Below are 12,668 nucleotides of genomic sequence, written 5' to 3' on the forward strand. Positions count from 1 at the left end.
AGTAGGCAATTACTTATTTGGCAAAGGGAAGCTGAATCAGTGTTTACTACAGGTGATTCCTACAGCTCGTTTATCGTCATACTTTGCTTTTCCGTGTCTAATTTGAGGCTTCATCTTATTTTCAAAAATACCTGTAAGAAACTCGTGATGATTTCAAAGGTATTGCAGCCTATGAACCTCTGGGTAGGAAACCCTCACTATATTCATCTGTGAAGCACCACCTGGAGCTGAGTACATAATTAATGTCTTCTCTGTTAATACCATCATCAAGTAGTATTTATAACCAATTGGAACTCAGTGAAGAAGCCAAAATGATGGTGTTTCTGCTGTTGGGACCACACAAAGGCTGTGGCCGCAGGACTGGTGCTGAGGTCCCTCCATCACAGACAGTTGTTATGAGTGTAGCTCCACGCTTGACGGCTGCTGCAGCAGAACTCGGATCAGGACTGGGGCTGCAGTAAAATAAACCATGCGCTGGGAATAACTTGGAGGCAAAGGTCTTGTTTCATTGATGCTCCTGCTTTGGGGTGAGATTCAGAAGGATCTTGGGTCCCTGGAAAGCTGTTCCAATGACTGAGAAGGACTTGAGTAAAACTTGGCTTCCTTATGATACAATTTTTAGGAGAGCTTTCCCAGCTGCTTAGGTTCACAACACAGTGCCTATGTCCTGAGCTGTACGAGCCAGCTCCCTAGTTAGGAGTATAGTGGAGTTCTTCAAGGACCAGAAGGTGACCCGTAGACTGAGCTGAGCTTGACTTTGTGGTTCAAGGACCCTTAGTGAGGTTCGGCATCTATGCGCAGGATGCTCCCAGAAGAGCTGAGCTCTGCTTCAGTGGGGCATGGGTGTTTCCAGTTTTCCTCTGCAAGAGCCCAACTCTGATTTAGGACATGAAGTAACTGGTTGCTCCTTGCATGCACTGGGAACCATCAGCTCTTTAGGATTGCATGAGCATTTCAGGATCAGGAGCAGAATACGAGACATACCTTTACTCCAGTACATCTTGCAAACTATGCAATGTAAGAGCTCAGGAGGAAAAAAACCTTCACGCATTATATAGGGTGAGCAGCTCCTTTAGCATGCTAAAAGCTTCATAAAGGCGTTACAACCTGCTTTGGCACACAGAGCTTTGTTTATTTTAGTAAGTGACTGAACACTCAAAAAAACAAATGAAGTCCATTCAGCAACATGAGCATTAACACTCCAAAATGGGTTTTGAAGAAAAAATAAAATTTGGAATTAATAGCATTCCTAGTGTGTTGTTGTTAAAACACTGTCCATGAATTATTCATTTCTGTTAAGAAAGCATTACTTCACAAAAGGGCTAAAAGCTCGGCAAAGAAAGAACACCACTAATCCAAATATTAAGCTTTTTCTGTAACATCCTTTGATCTCTGAAATCCATCTGAAGGAATCACTTTATGGAAGTTAAGAGCTTTTTTCTTTTTGACCTTAAGTGAATTTGATTCAAATATACATTATGGCTCTCGAATCTTAAAGACCATTAGCTGTACATCTAATGCACATCAGAAGCCTGGGTAATAATGTCATGAACTTATTTTGAATAAAGGCTTCAATGCATTTCCTCATCTCAATACTCTTAAGGGTTTTTAAAATCACATAAAGTTAAAAAATGTCCTAATCCTTTCACTTTTTGCATGGTGGTGAGCATTAGTGGCTATACAAAACCTTGCTCAAGTTATTGGAATCATGCAATTATTAAGGGATACGTGGATACAAGATGAAGGCAGAGGCATATACTAAATGATGAAAAATAGTATTTTTTTCTTCAATGGGAGGTAATTATGTTGCTAAAAGTAACTTTACAAGAAGATTTGTATTTAGTTACTTAACTCTTTCTTAAGAATCCTGTAACTCTCCCCAGCTCTTTGCTAGCTCTATGTACTCCCCCTGTCTCAGGGGTTAATGTTTCCTATGACTGAATTTCAATTAATTAATAAAATAATCCTCCAGCCATCTGTCTATTTGCTTCCTAAGTTGCATTTTTCACTTTGGAGCAGTTTGAAAACCTCCTGCTTTGTTCAAAAACCCCCAACAACTCATGACCTCAAGAATGCCCTAAAAAACCATCTCCGAAGCATTCGCTGCAGCTTGGAGTGACCCCTGAGTTCTGCATCCCTGCTCGGTGGCTGCGTGAGCCCCTGTGGGGCTGGGGGTTCCGTCCTGGGTCCCATCTGTGCTGCAGTGCTGAGGTGTTGGGGAGAAGGGGTAGGAGGGGACTCACCGCCAGCACCACACGTCTGGGAGCACTGCGACCAGGCCGACCACGGCGAGAGCCGGCAGTCCACCGTGCACCCCACCACGCACCGGCTGCTCGTCTCCAGGGGCTGCTCCAGGCGAAGCTGCGAGGTGACAAGGAAACAAGAGCGTCAGTGTCCTCATGCCCCCAGCCACCTCCTGCCGCCGCCGGGCACCGAGGCACGAAACCAAAAACTGGCAGCGACTCCAGTGGGATGGCAATGTTGGTGCTTACAGGGAGTTTTCCCGAGTGTGCAATTGGTGAAAGCAGCTTCAGCATTCCCAGAATCACAGACTGGTTGGGGTTGAAGGGACCTCTGGAGATCATCCAGTCCAACCCACCTGCTAAAGCAGGTTCACCAGAGCAGATCACACAGGAAGGTGTCCAGGTGGGTTTGAATGTCTCCAGAGAAGGAGACCCCACAGCCTCTCTGGGCAGCCTGGTCCAGGCTCTGGCACCTCAAAGTAAAAAAGTTTCTCCTCATATTCAGATGGAACCTCCTGTGCTTCACTCTGTGCCCGTTGCCCCTCATCCTGTCACTGAGCACCACTGAAAAGAGTCTGGTGTTGAAGCACTTAATGTGTTAGAAGCCTTCAGGGTTTAGGTCCTATTTGGAGAGGACAGTCCCAAACTTCTTAGCAGTGTATCATCTCCCTGTGGCCAGCTTTGTTGGAGCCACGGTGCAGGGTCTACAGCTGTGCCCCATGCGTGCTTCTCCAGCCCTCAAACATCCCATATGATTTGAGGAGTGACACCTCCCACTAACACCCCGGGGGTGCTTTTGTTCCCCAAAGCACCCAACTGCTCCGCTCCCAGCACCAAACTTCTCCACCATTTATTGCCGATGTCTTGGTGCGGTTCAGAAGGTATTGGCTTTCTAGAAACAAAACGAAGCCCCGGTGGTTTCCCCACCCGTGCCCACGCGTGTCCATCCTCACCCGCTGGCAGAGCTGTGTGCTCACGGTGGCCCCGTCGCTGCGCCGGCAGCTGAGGAGCCGTCGCCGCTCTCCGTGCCCGCAGGTGGCATTGGCACCCAGCTGGCACCCGCTCCAGCCTGCGGACACAAAGCGAAGGACGCAGGGCTGCAGGTCATGGCTGTCACTCTGCTCTCACGTGTTTTTAACCCAACGTGTGGGTTCCCCTCCCCCTAACGCAGCACATCCCAAACCCAACAACAACCCTTATATAATAAATTTGCTCTTAAAACCAAGCAAGTCTGGGAGGACGAACTCCCAACTTTGCACTCAGACATCCCCTGAACGAAACCAGCACCTCAGGGTGCACAGAAAACTGTTAAACGCTGATAAAGTGTATCAGTTAAACCCAGCTGGCGTATTTACAAGAGTGGATTGTCTGAAGTAAAATTTCACTTTGATAAAGTAGCTGGGGATGTTTCTGAAGGGTAACTCTCGTTTAACTTATTTCTCGTCTCAAGGCAAAGCTTTCCATTATTTAAAACTAAGCTCTAATGCTTGTGAAATAAAAACAGTATTTGTAGTAGAAGAAAATTAATATCTTATTACTTTTCTGATTTTATGATGGCTGGTATACAACTAAATAAAAATAAACCTTAAAATACCATTTAAAATATCTCTGCCTTTCTCATTTCTCCAGGCTAGTTAAAACAAAATTCATTTTTCCTTTTGTTTGTTTGTTTGCAATGGATCTAATTGCTTCTAGAGATCCTAAATAATGGATTTTGTTCTCAATAGCCTATGCGCACCCATATAACCCATATTTGCCTTCAAACCAGACTTCTTTTGGTATTACTGGCTTCACTGGAATCACAAAGATGATACTCTTCTAACTGGAATTTTGTAATTAATTCTGTTGATAACCCAGGGAAAAAAAGGGAACCCATTTAACATGTTTTATTTCCAAAGTACCTGCAATGACAAAGTAAAAATTGTGCATTTGTCCACTAACCTGCAGACAAAAAAAACCGCAGGCCTGTAATTAACTTCAGTTGAAACCAGTGCTGTCTACACATAACTCTTTTAATATCGAGGCTTCAACCAACACTACAAGCAAATGTAACTAAAACCACAACTGGATAGAGCCTTTAAGGAGCTGAATCTTTAAATGCAAGGGTATTTGGAAAAGCACAAGGTCAAATTATATATCATATCCCCTATATTATATATTAATTATATATATTAATGATCTATTGTCTATTATCTATTATATATATTAACTATTATCTATTATATAATAGACAATAGATAACATAATAGATAAAATAGATAACAGATAATATATATAATTATATTTATATATTTTATATATTTACAATTATATATAATTATCTATTATATATATTATCTATTATCTAGTTTATATATTATATATCTATTAGATAATAGATATAATAGATAACAGATAATAGATATATTAGCCTCCTCCTAAGAGTATATTGGAAAGCTCCACTTACCTGTTAGATTGTACTGGTATTGGAAGCAATTTTGGTTAAGAATACATGGCTTCATTTGTGACTCTTCAGGGCAGGGCTTTGTATTGACAGAAGACCTTAGCACTTGTCGAGTTCGGGTTTGCATAATATTCGGGTCGCACACCTACATACAAAAGTGATGGACAGCACAGGAGACCCTGGTAAATCGTACAGGCATCAACCGCCTGGGTTGTTCCATGCACATCCACGGCCGTCCCGAGGTAAGAAATAATCACACTTCTGTCCTAAAGATACTTAAAAGCGTATGAAGGAAGGTAAATGCGATTCAAAGGTAAGAATCCAATATGACTAAAAGTCATATTTTGTCCACCCTGATATGGCTATTTTAGGAACTCCTATACTACTTATTTCCATAACTTTTTGGAAGGATCCTTGGGGACACAGGGATAAAAACTGTGCCATTTTACTGTGCTCTGCTTTCCACCTCATTCCAAAATGCCTAGTAAAACGCCATTGTGCTAAATAATGGGACAGGATTTCTGGCACGATTAATGCGTTTTTAAGTAAAAACTGATGCTACAGCAAAGTTTTCATTCCTAGGAAGGACTCTTGTAATTGCCTATCAGTTATGATGCTGACAACAACATGGGGTGAATGTATGTGATACAAATACTGATGTTTGATTGCCTATAAACCAGGATTTGCTTGTTTACATTTTCACATTAATAGGTCAGTTTTCATTTGGTTTTGCATGAAAATAGTTTGGTTTTAGCAGTCCTCCCATTCTCACTTAGCACTGTGCCATGGGCCTCTTTTCCTTCCCATTTTGCTGCAGATATAGCAATAGTGACCAACGCTTTCAGCCTTGCAAGAAACATCCCCTACACGCAAATTATTTGCTCGCCCCCATGAACCCCCTCCTGCAGCCTCCTGCGTACCTCTCCACTTGGGACGTCACCTGGAAGTGCCACCTGGCTCTGTTTACACATATCTTCAGTTTTTTGCCTTGGTTTACCTGATATGGGGCTGGGTCATGGGGAGCACGGTGCCCCAACATCCATCTCTCGTGCCAAGGGGAGAGGAAGGAGTCGCAGCACCAAAGATTACGCGCCTGCGACACCGGGCAAGGCTGATCGGTGCTGGAGAGCACTAAGGATTGCTGCTTTGTCTCACTAAACAAAATCACAAAAAAGTCTAAATAAGCTTATTCTGAAGCCAGGGTGATTAGAGGAACACATAATAGCCATTTTGGCTGCAAGGCTGGGATAGAAAAGCAGCCCCAAGGGTCGGGGTGCTGATCCGCTGAGACCCAGCAGAGTTTTACCGCAATCCAGTACAGCAGGAACGGGCGAGTTCAAGTGATCTCAGCAAGCCTAATGGAAATAAATCCCTATTAAAGATATTTAGAGACATTTACTGAACAAGATAACCTATTTAATTCCTTACAATCTCTCATTAGGACCAAAGATTGCTCACGAACAGCAAAGAAAACAAAAAAAAAAAGCAATGCATGTAGAAATACATTTTTATAAACGCTTGGGAATTTAAAACATTATTTTTCTATAGAACACTTTAATTAAAACACCAACAGTTTTAAACCACCAGCTTATTATAATGCAACAAACTGCCTGCAAACACTGAACCCTGCACGGGTGAAAGTATGGATAATTTCTGTATTGTGAATATTAAAGAGAAATGTCATGGCACTGCAGCATAAATCTAGATCTCAGGCTGCTGTAAACTGGATTAGTTGCACAGATGACAGCATAACTAAACAGAATAAATATCAGGGGAACTAAAAAAAAAAGGCTGGCCCAGTCTTAAAATACTATGTCAGGGCCTATTTTCCTTACGCTTACACTATGTGAAGTAAATTCTATTATTTTCTTATTGCTGACACACACCCCATCAAATCAGTTTAAATGGTAATCTTATTCGAATATCCATGGTCATCTAAAATAACCAATTGTTCTTAATTATCTGAAAATTAAACCTATGCTAAGTGTTTACCAATACTTTACTGCCTTTTCCACAACTAATCCGATTGTTCATCCTCACAACTAACAACAATAACTTAAATGATGTGCCAATAAAACAAAACAAATTGAAAAGATCAAAGAAGGTATCTCAGCAGCTACTCCTAATTAATGTTTCTCTGCATTACGTTACCAAAGGGAAAACAAATCAATGCTGTGAAAGAAGTTAAGCCTGTGCCATCTCAGAAATACCTGCTTTTGCTCCCTTCAAAATAAGAACCCTCAGTCAGAAAATACGCATCATTTTAGATAAGTAACTTTCAAAATATAACGGCAGCAAACCAGTTTAACAGACCAGTTGAATGGCCACGACTCAAACAGGTCCAAGTCTATCTTGTGTTCGGTAGGACCCAAATGAACGAGGGGTTTAGCGCAGTTCTGAGGCCACGGTTCTCACCACACAGATGAGCCGTGTTGTTCAGAAGCCAGGGCCGATGCGATAAGCTCCCCGCTTTCACTAGTTTTGAATAATAAAGAATCTCTGTAGGAAAAGTGTTCATTTAATCAAGCCGAGTACACAGGAAACATGCAAAAATTCAAAGTCGGCAAACTGTAACTAATATCCTGTAATGTTATTTGTTGGATTTCTCTTTACGTCAATTGAGAAGTCAATTTAGTTTTATAATTGATTTTCTGGCCTTACTCTTTCAAGTTAACTATGTAAAAAATTGAGTCAAATATATATGGAACTGAATAAGCGGCAGGAGGGAATGACTTGCAAAGAGAAAGATGAAAGCTGGGACTTTCAAAGGAGCGAGATGGAGCTGAGTATCCAGCTGCCCTGGAATCTCAATGGGCTTGGGTGCACAACTCCAGCAGGACCGCGTCAAAATCCCAGGCTGGAAAAAATAGATATTTACAAAGTGGTAAAGGCTGAGGCTTGGCAGACTCAAAGTCATTAGGGGATGTGAACCGTGACAGTTAAAGCAGAAGGATTGTTTCCAGTGGGGAGATGCTGAGGGTATTAACAAGCAGTAACAAAGAGAAGTGTGTCAGCCGCACAGCAGGAGGAAGATATGACATCACCGTTGTCACCACTGCCACCACCGATGGTATATATCTAGTCCTGAATTTGGATCTGAAAAAATGCTGAAAGAAAACCAATCACCATCCATGGCAAACTACATTTTTAGGAGGTAGGACAGAAACAGCAGAAACCAGAAAGCACTCTATGTATCTTCCAGGTTAGGTGCCAACTCAACTTGGCTTAAGTTTTACAGACTACGTTGTTTGTTGGATTTAGCCCAGATTCCTCCTTGATGACTGTAAGCGACAGCATGTGTAATTCAGGCATGTGCTTCCTTTGGTATCGGTGACAGGATTAGAATTAATTTCTGGATGGAAATACTAATAGGTACCTAAGTCAGGTCACACATTAATAGCCTACAGCAACAGGACCTCATACACAGACACAGTAAGTTTCTTTACGTGTTCCAGTCTACTTCATTGTATTAAATCTCACCATTTCCATTATCCTTTTCTATGAAGTGTGAAAAAGTTGAGCCAGAGCCAAGGATATACAGGCCAGATTATATAAACCACTAGAAAAAAACAAAACACTCTGAAGCAACGAGAGCTACATAAAATGTTAAGGTAGGAATGAATCAGAGATTTTCCCAAAGGACCATTTAGAAATTATAAAAGCCGTCATTTTGATTCTATGGAGGAATTCTTGGCACTATTGCCTACTGCACTTTTTAATATTTCTTTTAGCCAACTACATATTCCATCGTGACCACTTTTTGCTATTTTAAGCTACATAAAAAGTGAGGGACACAAACATCCACAAAGGATGTACCCAGCCTTTGCTCCAGACAATAACTGAACAGACAAAGCACAGAAAGTTTGTTCTGGACGAGAAGGATATTGCATAAAAAAACCTGCGAGGTTATGAATGCCAAGTTCCAGAGTAAGAGCCGTTAACACATCACACATTAATATACACTATTAGACCTTCTTTGTAGATGGATTTTAAAACCCATCCATTGATCTAGGCATCCACATGCATCATAATTGTACAGCACAAAGGTTGTAACCCATTAGAGAGCCCTTTAAGCTGTTTAATTTATCAAACAGCTTGTATAATGCATATTGCACTATAAATAGCCAGCCACGTTATATTTAACTGGCTATTCACAAGGAAACATACAATCTCAAAGTGAGGTAAATGCCTCAGCAGCAACAGGGTTTGACTGTTTTTAACAGTGCAAGAAACTGTTAGATTGTTCATGCGGATGTGGATGTTTTGTAATAATTTAGTAAGCCATTTACAATAACGTGAGCAGTCTTTTGAAATGAAAATGCATTTGCATGCGTTTTCTTGAGATGCATCTACATTCTGAAACCTTATCTGCATCCATATATAACCACTACTTTTGTAAAAACGGTTGTTAATGAAGATGAATAAAAATAAAACGATGATTCTAAAAAATACAGCAGCTACTAACTTTTCGATAAAGCCATACAAAATAAATCAAGTCCACGCTATGCATAAGGAGCAGCATGCGTTCTTCCAAAAAGCCTTGGACCAGTGTAATTCTCCTGTTTGACCTCAATAAATTATCTCTTGGGCTAGAAATACAACTCTGCGAGAGCTTCATGCTGCAGCTCAGCCTCCATCCTGCAGGTCCTCTGCCAAACCTGGGTCTAAAAGCACCGGTCGTGATGAAGACACGAGTCCACGATTTCTCTTTCCGTTTGGCATTTCCAAACCCTAACGCCTCTGACTCGCACCCATGATGAAAGTCACTATGAAACCTGAGAGTCGGCTCTATGGCCTGGTGACACTTTGGTGACACTTTTAATATTGCAAAATGACACTCCCTCCCTGCAGACTCAAGAGAATAATGACTCAATTGTCACAAGTCCTGAGCGCTGCGCATCGCTATTGATCCACGCGGAAAATGCTCGCTGGAACACAGACAGCTGTTCTCACTCGCGAGACATGTAACCTCCAATAATTAACCAACTTCAGGCCTCTCAGAATTAGCTGCTAGAAACGCCAACAGCTTAGGCAAACAAGGAGGCCACTCGGATCGGTTATGGGGGCTGCGACAGCTATCACACAGCAGCCGAGAGCTAACCAAATTAATTTGAGGTAATTATTTCAGGGACTTGTAGCACAACTCGCATATTAACTCTTTTCAAGAACACTTTGATGAATTCAACTGAAGTCAATTAATTACATTTCCAAGTCAGATGAATACAAAGTTGAGACACTGCAGGTAGCGCGTGTTATTCGACCGCTGAATATGTAACAGAGATGATAGGATTTCAGTTTCCAGATTGTTAAGCTGGTTCTTTGAGCAATCAAGTGATGATGTCTGACTGAACATGCTATTGTAGCTGGAACGAATACGAAATCTCTGAAGCAAAATGCAAGTCAACCTAATTTGCTCACGATTTTCTTCCCGACTAGCAAGTTTCAAACTGCTCTTTTAAATGGCTTTAAAGCCTAGATATTCTAGTTACGTGGATGTTACTTAGTGACAAAGACAAAACTTTATAAGCCAAAAAACAGTCTTCAGTGAGAGGGAAAACCACTTTGAATTTACTTCTCACAATAGGGAACGTGAGAATAATAGGGAAGCTTTAAATCAGTAATTATGAGTTTCTCAAATCCAGTAAAAAGCCAAACTTCAGAAGTAACCTCCAAGTATTAAATCTCAGACAGTTGCATTTCTGGGTCATGGCAAAGTGCCATTAAAAGAAATACTAAAATTCAGCTTTGTGTAGCAGTGTTAAGTAGCACGATAATCGAGATGCAGAAAACGCAATTCAGTTGGAAAATACACCTAAAAGAATTGTAGGGGCATTTGAAGCACCCTAGAAGCACAACTACTTAAAAGTAAAAGGGAAATGGAGTCAAAAAAAGTAGAACAAATAGAACTTTTTAGCAGAAAGAAGTATCAAAGAAAATACGTCCTATTGACAAAGCAGTTGCCACCTTTACGACTCATTGATTTCAACATGATTCAAGATGATTTGCTAACCTGAAAGTGGTAAATTCACACGGGAAGAGTATTGCTACAAGATAAAACCAAGTAAATACCCCAGAAAGTATCTAGAGTACAATGGCATATTGACAAAAGGTAAACTGGATAATCTAAAAGGTCTTTTTATATTCACCTGATAAGAGTTAGTTATTCTGCTATCAGGATGAATTTATTATCAACACTATAAAACATGAGCAGAACACCAAAGCGACTGTAAAAGAATTCTCACCTGATCAAAATCTTACCTAAATATCTCAAATCAAAGAGCTACTTAGGAAAAGATGAGGCTGAAATTGCGGTTGTTCATTTCCTATGAGCTAGAATTTGTGAAGTTTCATAAATCCTCTTTATCTCCAACAAGCCAAACATGACCAGAGTCGCAGGAAGATTTCCCAGAATGCTCTTTGGCAGCTGCATCACAAGGGTGTTCAGACTAAAAGAGTGCCAAGTATTTTTATATGAAACATAACTGTGCTTGGAAAAGAGCAGCCAGGATGTACAGTTTTGCTTTTTCATTTCAATATGATGTAATCCTTCAAATTCTTTTGATTCCTTAGAGAAGAGAAAGGAGCCATGCTTAGAAAAAGCTTTTTCGGTGAATATTCAAAAAGCACAGGTATTTACTTCCAGTTTGACACGAATCAGAAATGAAGCACGACTACACCAGCTACTGAGCAAAATTCCCTCAAACACAATTAAACAAAGCAAGAAGTTCTACACAGGCCAACCTACTAATGTGTGTTTTGGGCTGTGTGGGAAGACGTTTGATGCAGGCTGGAGGCACAACAGGTCTGACCAAAAGACTAAACGTGAGATTCAGCTCCAGAAGCAGAGTCTTATATTTGTGTGTCTATATGTGGGGTCTCCATGCAAGGTCTAGACCCAAGCACTCACTTGCACCCAGTGGAGCTATTCAACTGACCACAGGAAGCTCTTCCCTTACAGATGAAACAGGATCCTCTGTAGACTCCACTGTAACTCCATTCACCATGCCCACCACCTTGTGGCCACCCTCAGCGACCACCTTTCCTAGTGGTGACTCAGGAGATGGAGGGTTGCATTAATCACCCTGCTGCTGGCAATGCCTCACTCGGGGCCACCACGTTTCCCTTAATCCCTGCCCCATCACACTGGCACCCCTACACATACTAAAGATGCACCACCATTACGTACAGCCATTCTGCACCTACAGCAAGCCCAGAGCTTGTCTTGGAGATGCTAAGCATGTGCAGACTGGGAGGGACTGTGCTGTGTGGTCCTCTCTCAAAACCAAACACAAATAACCAGAGTAGCTATAAAAGTGAGACAGCGCTGCTGTAAATTCGTCAAAGGGAGGGTTTTATCTGTCCATAAAAGCTCAAGCTGTTTATTGCCTCGTATCTGGACAGAACTATTTAAACACATGCTCCATCCACACACAGTCATCTCAGTTTCACAACAAAGCGTTGCAGAACAGCTTGTGGAAACATATTGTTCGGTTAATTGGATTGGCATACAGATGCCCTCAGATTTATGAATTAACAGCCACCATGGCAAAAGGGTGTGCGAGGAGGCACAGGGACTGTGGCACTCGGCCCTTCGACTGCCAAGAGCTTTGCTGCCTGATGGAGCGCAGCCCATGAGCTCCCGGCATCCCGTTCCTGCTTCCATGGGCTACAGAGGCTTCACCGTTGCCAAAAAGGCAAAAAACCCAGAGTGTCTTAAGGATATGAGGGTGCTTAAAGCTTCAAGCAGTCCTTGGTGACCAGGTGTCTGCCACCAAGGCACCTGAAAAAGATTACTGCGTGTTAAAATGAAGAAAAGCGCTCTCTGAAAAAAAAAAAGTCAATGGCAAAGGAACAGCCCAACCACAGTGGGACTCTGAACCGCATCCAAGCATGTGTATTGGTTGCAAGTGTGTTATACTTCATCAAAGCTGTGCTGCTCAGGAGGAGGTGAATGCAGGAAATGAAACACAAGATTTTATTTG

At 41.7% G+C, this 12,668-nt stretch overlaps 1 protein-coding gene across 6 annotated transcripts in view; it reads right to left on the bottom strand.

The window, feature by feature from the left end:
- The window catches only part of THSD7B (thrombospondin type 1 domain containing 7B), a 370,487-nt gene that overhangs the window by 19,231 nt on the left and 338,588 nt on the right, over positions 1-12,668 (bottom strand). For all 6 annotated transcript variants that reach the window (XM_065841421.2, XM_071810742.1, XM_071810741.1 and 3 more), the window contains exons 19-21: positions 4,690-4,831; positions 3,197-3,312; positions 2,244-2,361 (exon numbers count right to left, since the gene is read on the bottom strand). In XM_065841421.2, coding sequence (XP_065697493.1) covers positions 2,244-2,361; positions 3,197-3,312; positions 4,690-4,831 — 376 coding nt within the window. The remainder of the gene's footprint in view (positions 1-2,243; positions 2,362-3,196; positions 3,313-4,689; positions 4,832-12,668) is intronic.

This window comes from Patagioenas fasciata, chromosome 7 (genome assembly GCF_037038585.1).
Source record: "Patagioenas fasciata isolate bPatFas1 chromosome 7, bPatFas1.hap1, whole genome shotgun sequence".
Classification (NCBI taxonomy): domain Eukaryota; kingdom Metazoa; phylum Chordata; class Aves; order Columbiformes; family Columbidae; genus Patagioenas; species Patagioenas fasciata.